This window comes from Haemorhous mexicanus, chromosome 4 (assembly GCF_027477595.1).
Source record: "Haemorhous mexicanus isolate bHaeMex1 chromosome 4, bHaeMex1.pri, whole genome shotgun sequence".
NCBI lineage: Eukaryota > Metazoa > Chordata > Aves > Passeriformes > Fringillidae > Haemorhous > Haemorhous mexicanus.
In genome coordinates, this window is record NC_082344.1 from 50,555,726 (window position 1) to 50,583,190 (window position 27,465).

Consider the following 27,465-nt stretch of genomic DNA (forward strand, 5'->3'; position numbering starts at 1 on the left):
AGATGTTGGGTATATAATAAAACGAATGCACACTGTTTCTAAAGTCAGTAAAAGAATGACCTTCCCGTTGGCTTATGAAAAAAGGAGACAATTTAATACAAAGAATTTAAGCCCTACTTATATTGTAAGACCATAAGCCTCTAGATGTAAGATGTTTTTTCACTGTTTCACTGTTCCTTAAAAGACAAAGTCAATCCAAGAATCTTAACATGAAAAATTCAATCTTTTATTTTCAAAAAAAAAACCAAAGTAACCTTTGATTTTAAACTAACAGAACAAGATTAAGAGCAAATTATTATAATTCCCAGAAAAATAACAAGATTTATAGTAATCTATTTCTGGCACTAATATATATGCAAGTAGGCAAAAAAAAAAATCACACAAGCCTATTCCACAGGGGCAGCTTCAGTGTTTTCCTGTTCAGGAGCAGGTTCACCACTGGCTTCTTTTCCTTCTTTGCTTCTTTTGGACTTCTTGTGTTTGTGCCTTTTGTGGCTATCCCCTTCTTCACTGTCATGACGACGTCTGCTGTTACTAAATAGAGAGATAACATGCCTCAAACACTTGACACTTCAGGCCCTATTTCATTACAAAGTACCAAAAAAACAGCTTCTGCATTCATATTTGAAAACTGGCATCTGCTCCCAACTCAAGAGTTTTTGGATGTCAGTGCAGAACTGTTTTTTTCCTGGAATGGAACATACGTCTATCCATCCTGTACTTTTTGGGGGAAAAATAGAATGATTTTTCCCATTTGTAACGGATATTCTAATAGCAAGACTTTTAACAATGTCATTCACCTACTGGCATTCCTTAATAATTTGACATTCTTGTTGACCCCGTTTTCTGGACTTAACTTTCATTTCTAACTTAAAATGGATCAGGTAGAACAATTTCTATCAAGTGACTATGAGGATTATTTTACTTACTAAGAATGACTGTTGAGTTGTTCTGTTCATGCTGCTGAATGCCAGCTTCATTTCCTCCCTTTCTGACTCACCATTTTTACCCTTCTTTCCCCAGTGTCCTAATTTCTGTTCACATACTGGCTGTCACTCAATACGAGGTTACCCAGGGTCAGTATTGCTTCTTGTCTGTCCATGTTTTATACAGCAGACTTGTTCCAAGTAGCACATTCAAGTGTTTACAGTCTTTCCACAAAACTCCTGTTTGTTTGGGGTTCTTTTAAAAGTTTACTACTTTTTTTTTCTTTTTTTTAAACTGGGCAAGTCTTTCATATCCTATTAAAAACAGAGAAACCAAACCTTCGAGATGACTTGTGTCGAGTCTCTTCTTTCTCTCTGTGCCTCCTGTCTCTGTGTCGGTCTTCTTTCTCTCTGCTTGTCCTATGGCGGTCGTAGCCCCTCTCGCCGTAGTCTCTGTATCTGTAGCGTTCTTCATCACTGATTCAGAAAGAAGAGATTTTCAGGACAGTAAAGCCCAGGAGTATAATAATAACAAGCTAAATGTTAGGAAAATTTTAATATTGCTTCTGGGTGTCTACATGAGTTCCAGGGCTTAAAGGACAATAAAGCTCTTCATGTTATACACTAAACTTGTGCAGTTCTGAAAGGAAATTGTTCGTTAAAAATAAAAGGAAAAAGAATACATCAGTGCCCCATTAAGTTTATATAGGAGTTATCAAGCTGTTAGCTTGAACCTGTATCTAGCTGTGAAGGAAATACAATCCTACATAAACTTCAGTAATGTTTTCGGATCAGCTTTTGAAACATTCAACAATTATCAGCACACTTTGGACTATTATACAATTTGGGTAAATTAAAATTGGATTTTGGTACACCTATCTATTTCCTTACACTCGCCTCAAGAAAAGGAAACACTAAGTACCAAAAGTAAAATATACTAAATGTTTGGGCTGCTTTTGAAATTAATTTTTCTCCAGTGCTAGTGTTGTCTCAACTTCTACTTCTCTCTTGGATTGCCATGAAATGCTGCCCTGCCACAATGTTGATAAAACCCCCTAAATATCACAGGTTAGACAAGAATTGAAAGGCTTTACTTAAAAACATATTTTCGTATTTTGACTTGATGAAAAGGGAAGTTCTAAGAGTTTACTGAAATCTAAAAAAAAAAAAAAAAACCACAAACCAAAAAAACCCCACTGTCCATTGTTAGCCAGCACAACTCAAATGGTAGATTAGCATAGCTTAAAAAGGCACAATCATTTCATCATTTCTCTACTAAGAAAATCCTACCCAGCATCATTTAAGAGTGCAACTTCAATACAAATGATATTAGGGTAATTATTTATATATCACATGAAGTTTTCTCTAACCATAGTTTGGGAGATCCCCACCAAGTCCTAAAGAAAGGCACAATATAACCAGTCTTTCTAAAGCAGTAAAATCAGTAACAATTTAGATACTGTTGACCTAACGACAGGCAAGTGTCTCTGTCTCTGCCAACATATACCATGAAATAAAGTATCTTCCTGAGGTCCCTACAGCAGAAGAACAGATCGGACAGATCACACAGGGAGAACAGCTCAAGCCTAAAGAGATTTCCCATGTCCTGGAGCAGTGAGAACTGAGATCAACTCCATTTTATCTGCCACAGCTTGGATCCTCTGGCCATTTCCCGAGTGAGGATATTATATTAATGATTATTACAGCTATGCATGAAAACTCAGTGAGAAGGGGGAACACCTGAAGCAACAGCACTAGTCTTTTTGGGAAACCCTGTATGACTACATCATCAGGCAAATGTTTAATCATTAAGAAATTAGTAATTTAAGACACTGTAGAGAAGCATTACCCACCCCATAGAAAATTCTGCTTTTCTAAGGGACATGAAAAATATTCACACATCAAAACCAGGAAAACTACAGCCACACCTATTGAACTCCAAATTATGATTTTCCAGTGAGTAATACAACTTCATTGATTTTATAATGCATTTATAACCTCAGATCTGAGAGTAAGCTGATCAAATCCTGAAAAGCACATTTATGATCAAATACCACAAAAACTGAAGTTGGAAGGCACGAGTGGAGGTCATCAGGACCAAATTCCAGCTAAAGCAGGGCCATCAGAACCAGATGATCAGTACCATGTCCAGACAGCTTCAGGGTATCTCCATGGATAGAGACTCCCCAGCCTCTCTGCACAACTGTAGCTTCCTCCCATATCTGATATTGCATCACAAAACTAATATTTTCATGATCAGTATCTAATTAAAGAGTTAAAATTTGAATGCCTAGCACTAACTTCTGATAAGCTTGCCGTGCCAAACAGGATGACTACTTATAGACTTATGGCTTGGTTTCAAAGATGAGATCCAAAGTCCTTAAAGGTAACTCACACTCTGCATTTGTTCTGTTACCCAGTTATTTTAAAACACTCTAGAAAAGGTTAAATATATTACTGATACTCCCTTTTAAACCTTATTTTGGCAAACTACTAAAGAACCATGACAGCTTGTAAGTGTGTCTGATGAAAATAAACAACTTCTCTGAGTAAAGCAAAAAATCAGTTGGCCAAGACTAGTGTATTGGGAGCTTTCAGGAACACTCTAATGCTGGCTCAATGCTTTTGACCTTTATTGCACACTGACAGTGGAGTCTCGTTCAGTTTGCTGACCACCAGGACACCAAATCCTGTAAAGCTGCAATCCAGACAGGCAGACCTTCATCTGCTCTTCTGCATGAGATTATTAAATTCCAGGACCTTAGAAACACAGTTGCTGGGGTTTGTTTTTCTGTTTGTTTTTTTTTTTTTTTAATTTTTTGAATTGCTGAGGAAGAACCACAATACAGTAACATATCAATCAAATTCCAATGTCTACATTTTTAGTGGTAACTAATTGACTTGAAACTACCAAAATAAAAACATAACAAAAAAAGAAAACCCCAAACAAACAAAATAAAGTCCCAACCTTGGCAGAAGGGAAACAGTCCAAAAATAATGGCATCTTCTCAAGGGGGCAGAGTGAGATGCATTGTAAAAATGCACACTTTTCTCTGAGGATGGCAGGGTAAAAGCAGAACAGAATATGAAGACAGCTGAAAGTTCATTTTAAACCACATTTTGGTTATAATAGAACAAAAATAATCCTATTTTCCTATAATTTTAAGAAATGCTGTAACAAAAACACACACTATTCATCTGGAAAATAACTGCTAAAAGCACTGAAAGCCATAATTTCTGAGCAATAAAATGATAAACCTGATGCTTACTCCAAACCCCACAAAAGTACCACTTGATCAAAGTTTAAACAAAGGGAATATAAATAAAAGCTATAAATCTGTGCAGTCACAGATAGTTCACATTCTCTTCCTCACAGTTCCATTCATTTTATTTTCATAAGTGCACAGAATTGAAAATAAACCTTCTTAAGAAATATTATATCTGCATGTTCTTTCTTAAGCCTCTCACACCTCTTCTGTGATTCCCAAACCAACTTATCCCAGTTAAGGGCCTCCCATTTTCTTATACAGCCATGTGGCAACAGCTTTGCTACAGATGGTGGATAATTTAGTCACATAAAAAAGTCAAGGCCTGCTCTTTCCCCTCCTTTACAGATAACTCTGGCAGCAGCACAGAGATTTCTTGAGGCCTGGAAGCTATTAAGGTTCATTTCAAGCACCCTTGAATGACCAGGGCTCTTTCTGGCCTTCAATCAAGCTGTCTGAGAAACAGATGTTTAGATAGGTCTTCAGCCCTCAGAAACTGACCCTGGAACAAAGCACATGCCCACAGGAGAGGACATCACCACACCAGCATACGTGGAAAATCCCCCAGCCTGCACCCAGTTTGGGTCTTCATCTAACGATCACCATGCAAAAATGTCATCTCTCAACCGCAGTAATGTTGACTCTCAGTGCTCTCCCTTTAGCTTAAAACCATGAGTAAAAACAATCTGCCTAATAGCTAACATATATATTCTGCAAAAATTTAAGCTTAACAATGAACGCTGAGGAAAGTGTCAGATATTTACCCCAAAAAGCTTAGCAAATAACAAGCAGAGGAAATTTAGAAAAATCTGGCTAACCAATAGACCTCTGTTCAATGAAGCCATAGTGAGCTTAACATTAAACGCTTTGTACTTGAGCACATAAACCACAGAAGAGTCGCAGCTTTTTTTAAAAAGCAGTTAGAAAGCTGAATAAACTTATCTGACATGATTTTCATCATCTAAATCAAAATTAAAGATCTAGACCTTGAAATAGTAGTTTTAAATAGGAGAGGAGAGATTATTATCCAGCCTTTTTTAACAACCATATGAATAATTTTAGCAGGTATTTAATACTATTAATTAAGGTCAAACGTTGTAACACATTGCTCTTAGTACCGAATCGGCAACTAAAATTTATTTGGTACTCCTACAGATTTTTCTGTAGATTTTTTCTAAACCTACTGATATCAAAAAGAGATGAATATTTCAGATATTCTCAAGACTTAAATCACCTTTAACCTGTAAAGCACTATGACCAATTTGGATATATACTCTCCTTTTTTTTGCTTCTGTTTTATGTATGGAAATGTAGAATTGTAGTTTCCAAGAGAAAAGGGCAAAGGTGAGGAAGCCACACCACCCAGCTCTTTGGAACATGCAGCAGAATGCTAAAGCTGAATGTTGAAGTACCCTGTTTAACAGAGACAAGGGTTTTGAGCAGAGTTAGGTTTAGGACACTGCACTGACCTGTTGAACGCACTCGAAGACGGACTGTGATCTCGGTCCCTTTCCCTGTCTCTGGTACGGTCTCGATCTCTGTCTCGGTCCCGGTCCCGGTCACGATCCCGATCTCGGGATCTCTCTCTCTCACGTTCCCTATCCTTCTCTCTTCGTGCATAGTAATCCCACTGTTTGCTGGTGTCCAGAAGACTAGACCATGAGGGTGCAGAACCTGCAGGGTGTGGAAAGGTGACTGAAGAAAGAGATGCAGTTATTAGAAAGAACAAAATCAAATATCATATGGAAACTAATGCATGAAAACACATTTGTCAGTTTCCTTCAATTACGTTTTTTAATCTTCCCCTTTCACTTAATGCTAAGCAAACACTGCATTTTTTCCATGATTATTACAAAAGCTTTTGGCACTCATTTAAATACTTCTTATGTCCAGAACCAGGGTACATACCCCAAAGATTGTCTGAACACTTTTGGGGAAAAAAAAAAATTTGTGGAAATACTCACTCAAAGAATCTGATTCTATGTGGTCAAATGGCTTCATTTTTGGGGAACAATAAAACAAAAACAATCAGAAAACAAAAATGCCTGTGAAACTCAGGTGCTCTGAAAATATAGTTTAGAAAAAGGACACTTCCAGCCTTGTAGTTAAATGCTATTATTTTTATCTCTTGTACTTTAAAATCATTGTATTTAAAATACAATGTTAGCTATGAAGTTCTCATTCACCAATTTATATTCTATACTATGCTTTGTCATAATTTTCTGATTTCGGATATAAAAGGAGCTTAAGAAATAAATTCACTCTGGGGAGAAGAAATAATGCTCCCACTTGTGCTTTGTAAGATAACATTTATGAATACTCAGCACAAACACTAATACCACTAAAATGTAACAATTTAAGAAAATCAAACATAGTCTTAATCTAGAAGTGACATGTTAAGATGTTAAGAAGGAAGTCTTAACACTGTCTCCCAACCTTTTTTAGATAGCTAGCAATGGGGAGAAGGAATGCTTCTCCACTGCTTTTTGCCAACTTCACTGTAATACAGAACTGCTGTTTTTAATGCCCCAATTGTTCTGTCCTGCCCTCCCTCGCCAGAAGTCCCGTGAACGCATCCTGTAAAGGAAAAACAAGGGCTGAGTATTTAGCTGGAAACAGCACTCTCTAGCGGACTTACAGTACTGAGGACTTCTCCCTTTCTGCTTATCTGCCTTGCTAGCTTTCCTAACTTTCAATAAATCGTTTGTTTTGAGCTCCACTTCATCATCTATAATATGAGAACAATATTTACTTGACTTCATGGTGTCACAAAGAGATTAACAGTACAATTAACATAAATATCTACTGAACAATGTAAAGTGTGTTACTGGTGTTGTATTTAATACTGTTAAGTCATAAAATCAGTGGCTTCTGCTGACAGCTATGTTCAGACTGCCTTGCCTGTAACGTCTGGGTATGCCTGCCCCAGAAAGCTTTGGCAGAGGCTTAAGAGAGCAGTTTGCCAAGCGTTCAGAGGAGGAATACAAAAGACCTTTAGAGCAGGCAGTGGAGCATGAAAAAAACACTCCATTGTTAAAATATATTTGCAATAAAAAGTATTATAATTCCTTAGAAAAGCATTTATAAAAGGTTTTGCCTCTAATAAAATGCTTGACACTGTTTAACTTCAGGTCTGCAAGCAAAATGAAGGGTTAACAGATAAAAATGTCTTAATACAATATTATGCTGCTCATTATGCTGCCAAGACCTGAAATTCGTCAAAGGAAAGCAGCCAGAAATAGCAAAAAAAACCAGCTGGACTTAAAAGACTGCTAATTTCCTTGACTTGCCACTATGTCAACAACACATGTATGGTACATGAGACACTGGCTGTCAGTATATTCTGATCTAAAGCTTAAACTTAAACTTAACTTTAAATGTATACTACAAACCAATTATTAATGGTAGTACAAACTTTTACAATAAATCTTGGGATACTCCATCACATCTTGAGTAACTCTCATCAGACAGAAGTATTTCTCCCAAGTAACAAGAGATAAAACAGTAATTTGACACACCACACATTTTTATATCTAGATTTTCACCAGAAATTATTCACAACACACAAGAAGCTTACTTTCTAGTATGAACTCGTGTTCTGCTTTTACTGCATTGAATGAAATGATTTGTCACTTCTGTTATTTCTACATGGATTATTCCAATAATTTCTACAAGAAGGAAGACACTTCAAAAATTTAATTCTGATTTTACTTTTAAAACAGGAAGAGAGCTTTGAATAATTACTAGTTTTGGAAACATCAGCCCAGTTTTAGAGATACTTAAAAAACTTAAAGCTTCACGGCATAAAGCAAACTATTTAATGCTTCTTGTTTGTGCCTCAAAAAATACTGACTCTTAAACTGTTTCTGTAATGTTAAATGTCTTGCAAGTTCCTAAGATTTAAAGAACATTTAGAGCACAGTCCAGAGAACTACTTGAGGAAAAAGCAAACAAGCATTTGATAGAAGGCACTTCAGTGGCTGATCAAATGCAGCTCAAGCAAAGCCAAAGACATGATGGCAGAGGTAGCACAGAATTGTGAAAGGATTTAAGTGCAAGTGGACTAAACCACATTCATGTGGTGGAAGAGCACAAAAACAAAAGAGAAATTCTTGAAGTTATAAGTTAAGATATTACTTTACTACATAACCTTCCTAAAGGGTCTGCAATGGGGAACCAAACTGACAACAAGAGAAGATACATCAAAGCAGAGCTGAAGAAATTGAAAAGGCAGAAGAAGGGCTAGTATCTTAATCAAGACTGCTACTTTTTGCAATGTGTTTCATTTGCACATCTTCCCCTGCAATTTTTACAAAGCTAGGAAATGCACAGACTGTCAAAGAAGACAAGAGGTTGGAGATTCAGTGCTATCATCCAAAGCAACTATTAAATAAATATACTTACTGACTGCAAATTGCAGTGGTATCTGTACCCTGCTGTGCTGTGGAGCTCTCAGTGTCCCCAAGTTCTGATTAACAGACAGCACTGCTAAACACTGACCACTGATCACACTGCACAACAGGGACTGTGACAGTATGATGCTGACCAGGAAAACATTTTTCACTAAGAGATGAGCAACAGTGACAAAATGCCACTGATTCTCTACAGATTCAAAAATCCCCATGGCACAGACCGCTTTGAGACAGACAATTGCTTTGTGCAGCAAATATGAAAGCTTTTGCTGCAACAGGGATACAAGATACACTGGAAGCACATGGGGAAGATAGGAGTGGACTGTGCTCCTTGGTCTCTGTAATCATATAAAGGCAAACAATATTATAATCCTGCTGAAGAAGTTAAAATTCAATGTTGGCATGATCAAGGTAACAGTCATCCTTTAGGACTGGTGCTGTAACAACATAAGCCATCATCTCTAAAGGTCAACATGAAACTTGGAAATGTTCTTATGTCCCTGACAATGATTTGACAGAATAGAAAGTTCTAACAAAAGAGACACCAAAATGAAAACCATTCTACACTGGAGACTATGTAATAGATGCCACATACATGCATTAGTATGTGTTAGTAAGACTGCTTTCCTTATGATACTCTGCATGGCTTTAGTTGTACATCTGTTTTACCTTTTTGCTAAAACACAATTAAATCACTGCTAAAAAAGAAGTCTGTGTAAAGCCAATGTTTATGAATTCTTTTCCAAAAATTCTTGAAAACACAACAAGCTTCCAACGCATGAAAGCAAACATTTGATAACTGATGAGGATCCTTACAATGTCAAAAGTACTGCTTGTTACTCCATGAACAACTTCAAGAAACTGCGAGCCATTACAAAATGTCACTTTGTATATCCATGCTTAAAACTTTGGAACATTTGGGAAAGATATTCGCTGAATATTTGATCTGTGCTGAACATCACACATCTCAGAAACGGATAAAACTTTTCCCACAATTTCTTCTCTCACCAGCTAGGGTTCAAAGGAACAAGGAGCAAGGCAACAGAATTTAGCTGAAAGAAAAGGCACCAGGCATGGGGCAGGATGGCAGATGTACTGAAGGCACAGGTAGTGAGTGGCAACATGCAAGGTCCTGCATCTGCGTGAGGGCAGTCCTCAATGTCTGTACAAACTGGCACTGAACTGATTCAAAGCAACCCCGCAGAGAAGGGCTTGGGGATACTGGTGGGCAAAAATTAAACATGAGCCAGCAGGATGAGTTTGCAGCCCAGAAAGCCACTTGTATCCTGGCTGCATCAAAAGGAAGAGTGGCCAGCAGCTTGAGGGAGGTGGTTCTCTGTGTGCCCTCGTGAGACCCCACCTGGAGCACTGCATCCAGCTCTTGGGACCCCAATACAACAAAGATATGTGCTCCACAGCACAGCAGGGTCCAGAGGAGGGCCACGGAAAACTATCAGAGAGCTGGAACATCTCTCCTGTGTTGTTCAGGTTGTTTATCCTGGAGGAGAAAAGGCTCTAGGCACACCTTATTTTGGCTTTTCAATACTGCAAAGGGACTTATAAGAAATAAAGATGGAGAGAGGCCTTTTGCCAGGGCCTGTAGTGACAGGACAATGGACTAAGGTTTTACTCTGAGAAATAGTAGGTTTAGATTGGACATAAGAGAGAAATGCTTTATGATGTGGTGGTGGGGCACAGGTTGTCCAGAGAAGTTGTGGATACACAACCATTAGAAGTGTTCAAGGCCTGGTTGGACAGGACTTAGAGCAAACTCATCTAGTAAAAGGTATTTTTGCCCATGGCAGGGAGGCTTGAGATAGATAATTTTTGATGATTCCTTCTAACCCAAATAATTTTATAATTCTATCTACTTTATCTTCTTATTATCTCCTTTGGGTCAAGAAGCTAAGTAACAGTTCAAAACTCAGCATACATTCTGTGGATGCACATTTGGTGGCACATGATGAAGCTTTTATTTTAGTTCACTCTTATTTCACTTTTACTGAAACAAACACAAAGTCAAGTTTTCCAGCATCAGATTTTTTTCCCATAACAGTAATTAAAAAAAAAAAAAAAAAAAAAAGAAAAAAAAAAAGAAAAAAGAAGAAAAAAAAAAAAAAGACAGACTTTGCAATAGTATAGCTGAAGGTTATAGTGTCTTAGACAAATGCCTTTTCAAAGAAGAGGTACATCATCAGGATTTCTGAATGATTGCTCTTAGTAATTAAATTTCTGATGATATGTCAACAGTACTTGTTCTCCTGCTTTTAAATCCTTGAAAAATTATCCCTGACTTGCAGCCCATATTATGGTATATAATGCTTCAAAATCACAGTTCCGAGAAAGTAGCAGGAAAACATATCCAGTATACAAATTAATAAGCAAAACAATAGTATTTACCAATAGTAGTTAAATTTGCAACAGCATGTATCTATTTACAATCGTCAGCAATGAGTTTTCCTAATGAAATACTGACACGACCTGTTTAGTCTTCTAGCTGAAATCCTCATAAGCGTATAAAACAATTTGATATCACACTGCTCAAAATTTCCAAAGCCAGCAAGCTTCCTTACTTACCACTGCCATATGAAAATGCACGAACAGGACGACCATCATAGCCAGAAGAATGTCCACTGTGGAACATACACCCAAAACCAGTTTCAGCATGTTAAAGATACATGTTAAAACTCAGCTTTAGCAACAAAGCTACCTCCTTCAATAAATAGCTACATTTATATTATATATATATTATACACAATATAAACAATAAGAAGCAGTGCTCATTCACAGCAACTGTCAGTACAAAGTAATAAATTTACTTTAATGCAGATATGATGTATTAAGATTTTTTCTCAATTAAATCACATGAAGATTTTCTCAGAGATTTTCCATCATCTTCCTGTATCATGTATTTGTCAGAATTTTCAACTTTAAAGGAACAGATATGTGCATATTCCTTCAGTGAGATCCAGAGGACTGACAAGAGGCTTGTACCACCTTAATTGAGTTTTGTATATGACCTGGTTTTGGCCTCCAGCAAAATACAAATATTTTTCAAGGACTGTGCTGACCAACCTTCTTCCTCCTTTTATGTATTTATATCTATATATACAAATATATGTATGTGCATACATATAAATGCATATAAAATGGTATTGAAAAATTCCTAGCCTAACAGGTTAGGCCTGTTATAACTGAACATTTAGAACAGAATATAAATACAAATTTGAATTCTGTGGAACTCTGGTACTTATAGTTTATGAGGGCCTGAATCTGTGCTCAAATTTTTGTGTACATCTAAAAAAAATTATATGATAGCTGAAAAGTATACAGATCACATAAATAAGCCTTCAGACGACTAAAAAATACTTTATTAATCATTCCCTTAGGTCTTTGCATTGATTTACTTTCAAAACTGTAGCTAATTTGGTATTTCAATACTGTGTCATAACTAAACTAGTAAGTGGCCAAGTAACCTACTCAAAGAATATGCTGAGAGGTGAGACTAGTAACACTTCTATAAAATCACTCTAAAAATCTGAAGCTGTCTCCCCTTTCCCAGATGTAAATCCATAAAACAATAGCAATGCAAGACTATTATTCATTTATTTCAGTTACAGAACACTGATAGATTGCTTAGTAAGATTTCAAGCAGATAATCACCTGTCTATTGTGGGTATGAGGGAAGGTGGAGGACCGCCAGGTGGTGGTGGAAAACCTGTAACAATAAATTGGGTAAGGAGGGGAGAAAGTAGAAATCTATCACTCATAAACACATAAAAGAACTAGGCTAAGCATACCATGGCAAATAAATCCCAGAGAGAACGATGAAAAATTGTTTCCATATAAATGGGTTTTATTTTGTAAGACTAAGAACTATTTTCAGCTTGACAAAGGCATAACATGAAACATATTATCAGTGCTTCAAATTAAAACTTGATCATTCTTAAATATACGGTGAAATAAAAGCATGGGCAAATTCTAACAACACTTAATAAACAACAATCAAAACTATTTACTGCATAGCTGACTAAAAAATATTTTAAAGAAAAGAAGGAAATATATATCTAGAAAACTGGCTGATTAGGTCTACTAGTCAACAGCATTTTCATACAATTTCTCTTCTGCCTGGCATCAAAATAACTGAGCCTACATATGCACATATAGTTTAGCACACATAACCCTTTATCTATAAAATTGAAAGAAGGTGGTAGGTTGCACATCAGTTAAGTTTTGATCTCTTAACCAAATGTGGAAAAAAATTTCTAAGCAAATTTACCTGGTGGTGGCACTGTTATTGGTATACCTAAAAAGACAACAAATATCAGTTATAGTAATAGTTTCTTATCTGTCGATCTGAAACCAGACTGAGCTTTCACTACATACACGATCAAGAAGAATGACAACATATTTTCTGTGTCCTCAGGTCAAGATGTCACATTAATACTGATAAAATTTTATACAAGCCTTGTGAAATCTAGCTTTTGATTTAAATTCCTATTTTTAAGATCTTATTTATTTAGGAGCAAAACCAGTGAAGAGTAACTCTGGGTCTCAAGGTTAGAATTAAATTCATAATTCTAAAATGCTTAGTATACAGAAGGAAAGCAACATCCCATAGACTACTTTTGCTTTATTTTACATTCCATGGAAGGAAATGCAATTGGCCTCTGACCTTCAACAGCTTGGCACAGGAAACAGGAGGTCCACATGAACAAAGAATTCAGGCAGCAGTAAGCAATACAGATGTCTGAGACAATGCTATGACACTGCAGTTCATCATTCATTTGCTACTGGAGGGAAAAAGATTGGTTTTTTTCTCTATTTTCTTGGAGCTATCTGAGGAAGGAGCAGCCTTAACAGAAACATGTGCAGGAATTACTCTAACCTGATTTTCAGATCTAGCTAAGCTGTTATGAATCTAACTAAATCAGCTGACCTCACAAAATAAACTGCACCAACATATAAACCTACCTTACCGACTATGAAAGGAATGATTACAAGGTAAAAATAATTTGGACACTTCAAAGGTTCTTATCTTCCCATGCTTTGCAAAGAACTATTTTTACCTGAACTGAATACATAACACTGCTATATAATAAACTGGGCTAAAACAATACTGGCAGAAAATAGACTACTTCACCAGGCAAAAAGCACTTTCAGTTATCAACAATTCTGCTTCCATTAAAAAGTATGTATGTTCAATCTGACAGCTCATGGCAAAACTTTGGGGAGGGAGAGAACAGAAAACTCTGGCAAGTGTTTTCATCAGTACTGACATAACTGCATAAACATTCACACAGAACAGTACTGGCCACATGACAAAATTTACATATATCTCATTAGTTCAACATTAAAATTAAAAGATTATTGTATGGCAGCAAGATTTTACTAAATCTATGTATTTATAACGTCTAGAAATGCCAACCGCTCCCAGACTGCCTTGACAGAAGGACAGAATGAAGGAATATACAAGCAGAGGAACAGAGATCAATATCAAAGTTCAATAATTGTTGGCGATTTCTCTGACATTAATTCCTAACAGCATTAATCCTATAGGATTAAACACATGGTGAAATATAATTGAGGTTTCTGTCCAATCTGGAAGATGTAAAATCTGATCTCTTAGCCAAAAAGCAAATCCGTGAACTCCAACAGCCAAATTTCTGAACTGCATGAACCATTTTGTCTTCACCAACATGCAAGCTTTCCAATGTGCACTACAGTTGTTAAGAACACTGGGTACCACACCATAAAATTTTGACAGTGTAACATTTAAAAGACCAAACACTCCTGATGAAAATTCCTGAAAGAAAATCAAGATTAACAACTCAAACTGTTGCATAGCTAAAGTGTTTACTATTATTCTTTTCTGGTTAATTGTTCTAATTAATAGATCCTTCATGAGCCTAAAACATAGAAATATACATATATATATATATATATAATAAATGTTAGGCATTAAGGTGATTTATTAGCTCCACCTCACCTTACAATAAAAAAGACTTCAATTGCTGCACTAAAATCAGTATATTGGTAGCACTGCAAATGGCACTCAGCACTATCCAGAGAACTGCCTGGAAATCCATCAGCTAACTCCTCTTTATAAAAAGGAAAAAATTTGTATTAAACAATTTATATAGTCCTCATTTACAAGTATGTTATCTTGTGCAGAATTAAAAGTAAAAATATCACCACAAAACTAAAAACCAAATGAAAAATTTAACTTAACAACCATTCAAACAAAATTAAGACAGACTGAATACAACTAATATCTAGAGACGAAATGTCCAAATAATTTTAATAAATTTGTAAATGTAGGGTATTACACAAAAAAACTGATAAGTATTCTTTCCCACAAAAATCTTTAAGAACTTTTAAAAAATCATGATTAATACTTATATAATTTGAAAAGAGAAGCTAATTTACTTGACGCTATCACAAAGGAAGATTGAACCTATGTCCCAAATTGACAAAAAAATCTAAAAAGATCTAAACAAATGTTTTTCCTCACCTTCCTCACTAATACACAAATTTGACACAAAACAATACAAAAAAATCATAAGCCTCAGTTAATGGAAAATAAATAATTTCTTAACTCTTCACTCCTTTGCCTTCTAAGTGCAGGAATTGTAGTCTTACCAGCTAATTACTACTTCTGAGAAAAGACACTGAAATATTTTGTCATTTCTTGCAATAAAGAAACTACATTGTACCAGTGCAAGAATGTGGCTTAGTACCAACTTTGTCATGTCCCTACAACATCGTTGTGCTGCTGTAAAGATACATCCAGCACAAACCTAAATACTGACTTGTGTGCCAAAAGCATCCCAAATGTCATTAGTGCACCATTTTACCTACCATGCTGAAAACGGCCTTCAGAACACATTGTATACCATCCTGCTAGCTTAGGGCTGGTAAGCATTTACAGAAAATCAAGTATGTTTTACTAAAGGAAAGCAATGCCACACGTGCTCTGCTTGTGGAGTAAGGAATCAAACATGAACAACACAGCCGGAGTTTAACAACATACTGTAAATTAGCTGGACTGTGTAGCAGCCCTCAGAAATGTAATATATCTCAACTTGGTTCTCTTGCCATAGGCTAAATTAGGTAAAATTCTCTGTATCAAAAGATAAAAAGTACACACTCAGGATGCTGAACCTGAGCTGTCACGCCAAACCCTGGTATACATTGCAAAGTTACGCAATGTAAGTTCAGTATTTCAGAGAAATTTCTTTTTTTCTTTAATCACAAATACATGTCACATTTTTAACTACAGATTTTAACCAAAGTACAAAAACAAACTTTTAAAGCCTTGGTAACAAGCATACATGTTTTGCTTTAGATGAAAATTACACCAACATAGCAATAAACCTAGGAAACAGAAACTAGCACATACTTTGCCACAGCCAGTCATCTCCTAGGAATATGTGAGAATTTTCTACATTTGGTGCTCTGAATTGTTCCAGGACTTTTCCTCAAAAAAGATTTGAATCACAAGAGTGAATGAATACAGAACAAGAGACCTAACTTCAAAGCTAGATCCTTTTTCAAAGGCGCTTTTGGAGGATGTTTTATATTTGGAATACTTAAATTTTCTGGCAAGTAGTCCAAGTTTAATATTGGGTAAGTGTAGGTTTTTTACTCCTCCTCCAGTGAACCAAGGAGGGATGGCAGAACCTATTTTTGGAACAGCTTTGATGATAAAGAGCTGGCAACAGCACAATTAAAACACAGGCCTGAGGAAACTAAATCCACAGCTCTTAATCATTATTTTTGAATCTACTTGAAGTACTGAAGGATGTTCCAGAAGACCTTCTGAACAAGCCTGTGTCATAAACCTGCCTGTAAACCATGAGACTAAAGCTAAACTTCCTGGCTTGATCTGCAACACATGTGGATTTCCTTCACCTTTAAAATCTCAACAGGTGAGGGGTTCCATAAGAACAGTCCAGTACCTGTATGTGACACCCCTGCATCAAGTGCCTCTGGTGTGTCTGTGGGGGTGGTTCTCATGTTTTTGATAATATACAACTTAGAACCTTAGAACCTTTTCTGAATCCAATTACAATTAAAATCACTACTTTCTAAAAAGTTGCAATACATTACATATATTGTTTTATCATAAAGGTTTAAATGAAGCTTAAAACCACAGCAAGCATTATTGTCACATCCATCCCCTTTTTGTCCTTCCCCCTTAGGAAACCTCACAAAATCACCAGAGCACTACCATAATCTCACTTCAGAGACTCTATTTTTTATATTTATTAAAAAAAAAAAAAAAAGAAAAAGGGCAGAGAATTATTTCATTTCTAAATCTCTTCTCAGTTTTCTATGTGTTGTGATTTTTGTGTATAACCATCATGGAGGAAAGTCAGAGCTTGCCAGGCAGAATGAGTTAAGTATAAAAATTAGGAGGGGCAATTGAAGAAGCAACTTCTATGAGGATTTAAACCCTATAAAAGCTCATACCAGTTGCACTCAAATAATGTGACTTCTTTGCTTCTACATAAGAATATTAACAGAGAAACTTTTAAAATATTTCCTCTGCAAGCAGAATAGCAAAGAAACCGCTCAGCATGATTTTCAAGTCAAGCAAAAGAATTCAAGGACCAGAAGAAAATAAGGAAAGCAGCTCCACCTTAAATCAGTCTCTTCTGTAGACAAATGCTTCACTTTCCTACTCAAATACACCACAAAGATTCTTCATCTATTTTAATTTCTCACTGACAGTTCTTAGTTTCTTGCCAAATTCTTTTGAACTTACTGTCTTAAAATGAGAAGTACCGGTCACTGTAACACTTGTGCAAATGCCCATGACATTTTTCCCAGAAAACTTCCGTAAATGCCAAATTTCAATACATATTCAGTAAATATCAGTATATTTCAAAACAGATTAATAATGGTGTGAGTTCTCAAAGAGCTTTGATTCCTCTAAGATTATCAGACACAGAACACTGGAAAAAAACATCAGGGACTAATAAGACTTCTAACCGGAAAAAAAGGATATGGAGCAAATGCAATACTTAACAGACTTTTGGGAATTCATACATGCTGTGAGAGAAAGGGGAATTAGAACTTCTCTTGTTGCCTTGACCTTAGACATCAGAGAATCCAACTTGTGACACAAATTCATGGTATGCCATAATTTTAGTTCTAAAGTTTGTAGAATAATGTGTTAACATGTACCTCTCAATCACATTAATAGTTACTGAATTACAGAATACAGCTGCTCACTTCAAACATTTTCAAGAACACAAGAACCAGTAGTTAGTCTTTAAGTAATTATTTACTACTTGGGATTATGCTTACTGCAAAAGTAAAAACAAAAGTTTCTGGGTTTGCCTTGCAGATACACTTAAGAAAAGAGCAGAACATGAAATTCTGAAATTCTGCACAATGCACCTTAAGAATTTGATGTTAACAAATCTCTCATTATTCACACCCTATATAGTGCAGGATATTTACCTGGTGGGGGAATCAGAGGTGGAGCAGTACTGACAGTTGGAGGGGGTGGGAGGAAAGGAGGTGGTGGAAGGTGAGTAGGTGGAGCTCCTGGAGGGAAAAATGGAGGTGGCTTGGTAAAACTGTCTACTTCAGGATTAGAGCGTTCTGAAAGAACCTGTAAAATATCAAACTCTAGTTACAATTGCTATGTGAAAAGAGTACAAGACAGGTTTCCTCTCTTTCAGTTACTAAAATAGGAAAGTATCATTTCACATCTAAAGACCCATAGTCAGATGGTGTAAGTTCTACCTGCATACACCTATGTTCAGTGTCCCGTTTTTGCCAAGGATCTTTAAAGGTCTAAGAGCACCTTACATTTGTATAACAGAAAATATTTAAAAATCAATCTGAAAAGCATGAAAACAACCCAAGACCATAAATTACTTAAATACTCTGAGATCAGATGAAAAACACATGGAAGTGTTTTCAATATAAGCACTACAATCCTTTATTATTTTCACTGTTTAACCTCAACCTAAGTTGGCATGGAAATGTAACTGGAGTACAAGCAACCCTGATCCTTCTCTCTAATTCTTCAGGAGAGAAGTGTATTCTATCTGTATAGATTTAGTTGCTTTCTCAGGATAATAAAAGTCTAGACTAAAACCATTAAGACTAATCTTGCAATTTTTGGTAAAGTACTACAATACAATTAAAAACAAGCTACTATCAACTATTTATTCCTTCACACCTTAGTTTTAAAAGACTGCAATTCTCAAACTGCATACAAGGAGGTTTTCACTTCCACCATTAGTGTCTAACAGGAATAGGGGGACAAATGGGGAGTTCAAATATTTATTTTTTCATCCATAAACAAAACACAATCCCATGCAGGTCTAGCAGAGCCAATGCTATCTCCTGGACTGTAAATCTCCAATATCACTCACTTCTTTTCAGTAAGAGGTACACCAAAACATTTCTCATTTGAAATTTATCAAATATTTCATCTTAATATATTTCAGTAACTGCCAAAACTTTACTCCTGGACTTAAAGTTACTTATGTGTTACTCATTCACATACAATGATGCTTTAGTCAGAAGCTATGGGGAAACCAAAAATGTATTTTAGTCGAAAATAGAAAGCAAAACTGCAGTGTAAAACCTGTATGTTGCTGTTCTCATTAGCACGCCGTCGTCCTTCCACCCTGCTGATAGTGATGGTCTGTCCAATCACATCTATTGTGCCAGATATCCGCCTGCAACACAGGACAAACAGAATCAACAAGCAGAATCAGAAAAGGGGGAAGAAAAAAAAAGAAAAGGTGAGAGAAGAAAGCCTTATGGACTTCTCTCATTCTAAATGACAAAAATTCTTTCTTCTGTAGATAACACAAAAGACTGTTTCTGAAGAACATTAAAGGTGATGCATTTGCTGAACTATGCAAGAGTACAGAACTAAACAATGCAGCAAAAAAGACTTCTTTGATAAGCAAAGACAAAAGCTGACTCTACAGCAATCTCCTTCTTCTTCATAAAATATAGTACTTCTGCTCCTCTGTTACCAAAAAAAAAACCCAAACAAACAAAAAGATAACAAAACTTCAGTAAGAAGAGAATATATTAAGCAGAACTTTTGAAAAAATCTAATGTAAACCAGCTATAAACTATTAATTAGAAGTAATTTCTAAACTGTATGAAACCATAAGGAAGGATTCCATGGCAGATCAAACAAAGGTAAGGCAGTAGAAAAAACATTAGCACAAAACATAAACACTAAAATTCGAAGTATAACCAATCTCTCAAAATCTTCAGTACATTAACCCTAGGGGAATATATTGACACAAAAGAAGTACTCCAGGTACCAGATCAGAAAATACGACAAGTATCTCAATGTCACCTAGTAAAATTAAAGCCTGATGTTTGTGACAACAGGAATCACTGTTTTGAAGAGAGGAATAATCTAGTATAGTGACCTTTCCTGTTTGCAGCTCTGAAATGCCAGACACCAAGGTTTATAGAAAATGTATAACTCTTATGCAGATATAACAAAATCTATCTGCATAAGAGTTATAAAAACTAGGTTGGACAAAGGCCTTAAGCAACCTGGTCTAGTGGGAGATGTCTCTGCACATGGCAAGGGAGGTTGGGCTAAATGATCCTTAAGGTCCATTCCAACCTCTTAACATTCTATGATTCTACCTGCCCTGCAGGCCACTGCTGATTTCTAAAAGAGGTTAAAAAGTAGGATTCACCTAGGTCAATTTTGTTAGAAAATGAGGTATAAAACTACAGTGCTAATGGTTAAGAGAAACAAAGGTACAAAATCTGTGTCTCAGCTATAAGAGACACAGATTTTCACCTGTGGCTTCACCTATAAGGAAAACCACTGCAGATAAAACTGATCATTTTTACCAAGAGCATGATATAGAACAATAAAAGACTGGAAAAAAAAAAAACCCTCCTGAAATTTCCACAGAAACAAATCCATAGAAAGAAAAAAACCACATTTCTACTTTTAGAAGTTCTTGTCTGTTTTGCATCTAGTGTACTACTAACCACACAAATACAAATATTAGGGAGAACAACTGTAAATTGGAATTGTAGGCTCAGAGTTCTGCCAGACTGATAACTTGGACTCCACCTGCTCAGATACCCAGATTCCAATGCAACTGAAAAAGACACAGCAGACACTAGAGCATGAAGTAACAGTCAGATCTCTTAGAGATAATCTGAAGTTTCATAGCAGACTGCATAGTGAGGATAATACAAATGCAAGTCCTCTGAGCTTTTCAGTACCAGGGTTTAGAGCTTCCTCCTAAATGTTAAAGTAAGCTTATTAAGCACAACAGTTTAGAGTTAAAAAACCAAACAAACAAAACCACTGCAATGGTACAAGAGTCCGAGAACATACCTTCAATTAAAGAGTATATACTACACAGCAATATATACTATACAATGATAACAGAAGTTTAAGAAATTCTCTGGTCTTCTAATACCCCATGCTAGAAGTTAGATTGTTCCAATAATCAACATCTGCTTTTCTAAACTTCCCCAGTGGTCTTGCAAGGCCTTCCAGCACTGCTACACTGGGTTATTATTTTGCTTTAAGTAACTGAATTGAGAACATAGGTATTATAAAACAGTTGCTAAAACCTATGTTCTCAGCATCTCAATCTTCACTGATAGTGCTTTTGGTTTGAGAGTTCTAAGACAGTTGTTCTCCTCCATCACTGGTATCCTCTCTTAGTTATCTAAACCATATCCTAGAAAACTCATTTTACCTAGCTTTAGTCCTTGCGCATAACAAATTACACTCTTCTACAGCACAAAGTCCCTGCCTGGCTCACGCCACTGATTTACAGAGCTTCCACTTGGGAGTGATGTACATAGCAGAATTAAGACCCTTCCTCTCTTGTCCTGTTTGCACACTGCCAGCAACTCTTAGAATCAGCACTGAAAACCCACAAAATGTCACCAACGCAAGAGTACGGGGCATAAAAGCAGTATCTGCTCCAACCATATTTCAATAATATTAATTCTAGCTTGGGAAGCAGCCCAAACACACCACTGCAATATCAAATGAAGCAAACCCAGCCAACCAATTAGTTGGTTCCTAGACATCAATTTTACTGAAATAAACAGTTTTACTTAGTTTTTTTAGATTCTGAAGTGTATACCTGTGATCACTCAATCTCAATGAAATTATACTTTATATTTATTATTTAAATAATACTGTATAGTGTTATGTCCACTGTTCTTCCCAACAACTGCCAGAATAATATTTTTCATAATGATGGATTTTGCCATCGTACCTGGAACTTGACAAATTCTCTATTTCCAAGATTGCAATAATGATTGCATTGAGAATTTCACTAAAAGAGCTTGAAATTGAACAAGAGAAAGCATAGATTCAGTTGCAAACGAGGCAGCAGATAACACCTCCAATCACACGTTAAATCACACACAAATATTAAGTCACAGCAAGCTGGCACAAGGAGAAACTTCCACGACTCCCTAGACATTATCTAGAGTCATGATAAGTAGCAGGCAGGACTCAATTACTGTCTCAGGGCTGCAAGCAAAGAAAGGGAAGGGCTTGGTCTGTCCCTTACGTGATCAAGGCACCTGGGATACAGATGCATTCCCAATGGATCCTCTGAAACATAAAAAGGCAATCCACACGTGTGGGATGCACATGAACCCACAGCAGAGTTCATACAAAGTGTAGCTTGAAAGAAACATTCCAGCAACTCTGAGTTATCTCACTGTAATTAGAGAATGGTTATTTATGAGCTATTTGCACTAGGAATACCACTTCCATGGAGATTAATTCAGAAAGATAACTCAATCTCATTTGGCAAGCTCAGCTTAAGATTCTACAGAGCAAAGAGAAAGAAGGGGGAAAAAAGAAGAAAAAAAGAAGGCAAACCCAGTTATTTTCCAAGTTCATAGCTTCAAAAATCCTTATCCCTACCACAGATAAAATAAATAAGCTGTTTTTTGGAACACCCCATATGACTCTTCAGAATCAGACTAACTGTGGGATGCCACATTTGTTCAGTAGACTTATAGTATAGTCTAATACGTATGGAATTATAAGATGCTTCAATATTTCTTCTTTCTTGATTTGCTTATGTATTTCATGTTTTATTTTCCTCCTCTTGCAGACAGCCTCAACTTTGCTGAGCTCACCACTAACTGATATGAGTAAGAACCAAACAGACTTACTAAAGATACCATTTGTATAAAAACCCACTTTTTTTCAAAATAACACCTTAGTTTCCATCACATAGTCTTGCAAGGCTGAACTGGTATTTTCCATGGAAATGAAAGATCAGAAATCCATTTTCTATAAAAAATCTGTTTACAGAAAGCCATAAGCACAGATAAAGCTGATAAATAGCCCACTACAACTGATGGGCTAATTTCTCTGAAACTTCTCTGGAAATCTTCCAGCAATTTCTCAACAAGGCTATTGCAAATGCCACATGGCATAAAGGCAATTACTTTAAATTACTGAAGAGCTACATTGCTGAAAATTTTCTGCCTACTTAAAATAAATTCTTTAACTAAAGAAAGAAATTATTCCAACCCCATAAAACACCATCTGGTTATACAGAAGTTAATAATACAGGCACTTAGAAACAGAAAATAGTAGATGCATTATGGATAAGTCATTAAAGTAGAAATATATATAATCCACACAGCTAATATGTATTCTCACATACTCAATATATATACTCATTGAGCTACTCAGACTTCTGAACATACAGTTTTCTTTCAAAATCCCTTCTGACCACTTGGTAGAAATACCTTTTTTCACAGATTAATAAATTTTAAGCGAGTGTATCCATGGAAGCAGTTATTAAATAAGGGAAGATGTCAGTTTTGTCATTGTAACAACTTACAATTACAGTATTCACACTAAATATATACAAAACAACCTATTCTACCCACTGGAATGCATTGTCAAAGTGATATGCCACAATGTGATACATTAAAATAAATGTCACAAAGTGACACAGTCATCACAACTGCAAATTTCCTAATTTCACAACCAAATAATCTACACAATGCATTTTTTCTACAACTTTCAACTTGACTACATTTTAATATTCTGGTCATTAATTACTTCCGAAAGTAGTTTAGAGGTTTTCTGTCCACCACTGAGATGAACAAAGAATTGAAATCTTGAAATAAAACCTATGCTAGATATAGATTTGGAATCCTTACCCAGTGAACAATACATTCCAGTTTGAGAACTCTGTTACAAGAACATCATACATTAAAAGCAATTCAGAAAAGAAAATTTTAAAAATAGCTACAGGGTTAGCACAAAGTTTGGAAAATTCTTCTCGTTTCTGTGACAAAAAAAAACAGAAAAAAAGAACTGAAATCCACTAAACACAGAGCAGCATAACCTGATACCTCAGAGAAAAAATTAGGCTACCAGAAGGAATATTCTAGAAGCCAAAGAAAAGCGCAGGCAAGGCTATGATTGACTTCCTCCTGCCCCCCACCCCCCACCAAGAAAAATACATTTGGGTGTTGAACTGACTCTTACAGGATGGAATAACTGAACACAAGTGCCTCTAAATTAGTCAAGGTACTTATGGATGCAGCGCTAAAGATGGGTCATAGCTCCCCATCTTTAATGGCTGACAGCCAAAGTGTCCAAAGAAAAACCCGTTCTACCTTTCTTGCCATTGTTTGTAATATGATGTAATATAAGGGCTTTTAATCTGCACAGAACCAAAACTTCTGAACAGGATTGCTGAGTAACTAAAGTAAAGCAGAAGCATGGATTCATCCTAAGCCAAGTGCCAGATATCAAATAGCAGTGGCTTAGATACAGAAGACAGAACTTATTAAAGCCTAGGGCTGGGAGAAGGAGCTCAGTAAGGAAATACTTTCTCTAATTTCAAAGAAAGTATAATAAAATATTCAAATATGGAGAAACCAAAGCTGCCTTGCAGGAAAGAGATGAGGTTCCAGGAATTCCTCCACTTGTTAAAAGTCATAGCTGTCAGATTCCATCTTGTTTAACTAAAAAAAATAAGTTAATTAATCCTCATAAGGACCCTAACCAGAAATATTATGATGGCAAATTTAATTATACACAGACAACACAGTGACCTACATCAACAAGTGGATTTTTCTAACTGTCTTGTTACTTGGTCCTGCTGGCTTTTCTCCCCTTTCCTTCTACTTTTTTGCAAAGAGCCAAGAAGGTAGCATAGTATTCATGTGTGATTATGCTAAATATGATAAGGATATCTCTACCCTTCTTTTTTCCTGTTACAGAAACATATTTTCCTTTTTTTTCCCCTACAAAAATTGTAAACTTCAAAGACATAGAGGTAACAGTAGAAAGAGTTCTTTGGTCATGTGTTACAGCTAACTGACCTGTTTGTTGGAATTCCTGATTTGAATAAGGCAGGAGGAGATGTGAAATCAGGTTTGGTTGACTGCACTGCCAACTCTTTCTCCAGATTTCCAGTTCTGCCTTGCTGTACCTTCAAAATAATGTTTCATCATTAGTTTATCCTTACAAGTGCGGTAGCTCCAACACTCAACAAACACACAGCTAATACCAAAAGAAAGTACAACTTTATTCACAATTTCAAAAACTCTCACCTCTGCACAACTAGCAAAATTATGTATTTTGTATTGATGTATTTTTTAAGTACTGTGTTTGACATATACATAAGAATCAATATGCCAGAGAATGAATTGTTATAGAAGATTAGACAGCTTAAATATTTATTTTCCAAGCATTTCATTTGTATGTGAACAGACCAAACTAATTTTCTTGAAGAATTTCCGGTATGAACCAAATTACATCTTGATTTTTAAAAGAAGGACACTTATTTAAAAAAAAAAAATTATAATCTTAACAGAGATCTCTAACAAGCCTGCTATCCACTACCAGCAAACCATAAGACAAGAAACTTGAATGGATTCTCCATCTCCCTCACTGATTAAGAGATCTAGTAACCACTAAATTTCTTAGTCGTCTCATACTCTGGGTTGTGCAAACTGCAAAAGACTTTTCATTAGTTCAGACTGAATACTACAGAAACACCCTGCTGCTGCTGAAGTACTGCAAAATTCCAGACACTTCTTTTATTAAAGCTATGAAAAACCTTTGGTGCAAGTACATCAAGTATTGTTTTAATTCAGCAGCAGCGACATGTGAAGAAAAACCTGCATGGGTTTGTCTTAAAGACCAATATATAGTGATCCAATTTTTAAAGTCACTCCCACTGTACCAGCTATACCACTCTATGTAGCTAGTTCACTCAGGCCATAACCTTGTATAAGCCCGTGATCTCACAGCTTGTAGGCAAGTGAACTACTATGTTACTGCAGAACCTCACTTCTAAACCTGGGCACATATTTTCCCAACCCACAAAAATGCACAAAAATAGTTAAAATTCATTAAAAATTGACTTAATATTTCCTATCCAGAAATATGAGTGGAAAAGGTCAAAGTTTTTATCTGAAAAAGACTTCTAGAAATTAATGAGCAATTGGAAAATGTAGGAGACATTCTTGCTAGTTACAGGAGATTAATATAAATTACATGTAAATATAATGGAAATTACATGACACTGTTTCAGAAGAGAAGGGAAAAAAGTTAATGAAATTAATAATTACATGTAAACTCCTTTTAAAACATGACAAACTCTTACAACACCATTATTACCTGTACTGTTTGATCACCAGAGTCAGTACTGAGCTGGAAATGGGGGAAGTTTTGGGTTGGACTACTTAACCTTTTTCCTTCAGAACATTTCAGAAAAGTTTGAGATTACAGTCAGTTGCAAATTGTAACTCCTACTATCCACTGTTTCTACTGTCCCACAGTACTAATATAATGATAACTGAGAAAGGTATAAAGCCCCAGAAACCTGCTGATCCATTCTTGCTAAAATAAAATCAAAATAATTGAATATCCTCAAGTAGCACATAAGAGAAAACCACCCGTCTGCAATTGGCAGTTCTGTATCCGCAATTGACAGGAGTACACAGAAAGAAACCGTTCCACGTCACTTCAAAGACAGTTCAAGAACAAAAATGACTACTTATTAGGAATAGGTAAAATAAATAAATAATATTAAATGCTGTCATGTAGGTCTTTCTATTCTCTGAAAACCAGCATTTCTGAATGGAAAAATTATTATACATAACTCAATTAATTGTTAGCTAAACCCAGAAGGGCAACATGAAAATACAGAAGATTGATTTTCATATCAGAGCTGTCAAGAAACTGTTACAAAACATTGTAGTAAGAGCTACAATGCCACAGAAAAAACAAACATGCCATAATCTACACAAGTTTCCACACCACATCTGTACAAATCCTTTAATCTGCACAAATCCTTTAATCTGCACAAATGAACACACTACAACTACAAATTAACCATCACATCAAGAAAAATTAATTTCACTGGGAAATTCGTTAGTTCACCAGGCCACTAACTCACATGCTTGTAGAAGAGTGATGAACAAAGCAACACTTTTTAATCCACATTTTGTGACAAACACAGAACGTCACTGATGTAGGATGAGAGTATGAAATAATGGCTGCGTCCATATCAGTTGTTCTTCTATCAGTCTGGGCCGGCATGGGAAGCAATACCCAAGAAAAATGAGAGCAACCAACAAAATTTTACTAAAATTCACCTTTAAAAGATGGTATCTGCCATCGAGAATCTCTGCACTTGGTCTTAGTTCCATAGCTTTGTCTTCAGCCTAAGTTAAATAACACATTGCCCATTAAGATACCACACAATTCTTAAATTATGGGCCACAGTCTCAATAAAGGTACAGATGCAATCTAGCTGTAGCTGTCTGTCACACTATCCACGCAAACTGCCAGTGAAGCAACACAGTAACACTCAAGGT

The 27,465-nt window shown here is 36.0% G+C and overlaps 1 protein-coding gene across 2 annotated transcripts in view; it reads right to left on the reverse strand.

The window, feature by feature from the left end:
- Positions 1 to 204: 204 nt before the first annotated feature.
- The window catches only part of FIP1L1 (factor interacting with PAPOLA and CPSF1), a 37,272-nt gene continuing 10,011 nt past the window's right edge, over positions 205 to 27,465 (reverse strand). The window contains exons 8-17 of one of the 2 annotated variants that reach the window (XM_059844838.1): positions 27,244 to 27,312; positions 24,961 to 25,070; positions 19,217 to 19,310; positions 18,076 to 18,229; positions 12,884 to 12,910; positions 12,268 to 12,322; positions 11,182 to 11,237; positions 5,662 to 5,887; positions 1,266 to 1,403; positions 205 to 534 (exon numbers count right to left, since the gene is read on the reverse strand). In XM_059844838.1, coding sequence (XP_059700821.1) covers positions 387 to 534; positions 1,266 to 1,403; positions 5,662 to 5,887; positions 11,182 to 11,237; positions 12,268 to 12,322; positions 12,884 to 12,910; positions 18,076 to 18,229; positions 19,217 to 19,310; positions 24,961 to 25,070; positions 27,244 to 27,312 — 1,077 coding nt within the window. In that variant the 3' untranslated portion in view covers positions 205 to 386. The remainder of the gene's footprint in view (positions 535 to 1,265; positions 1,404 to 5,661; positions 5,888 to 11,181; positions 11,238 to 12,267; positions 12,323 to 12,883; positions 12,911 to 18,075; positions 18,230 to 19,216; positions 19,311 to 24,960; positions 25,071 to 27,243; positions 27,313 to 27,465) is intronic. The other variant, XM_059844839.1, reaches the window with a different exon arrangement.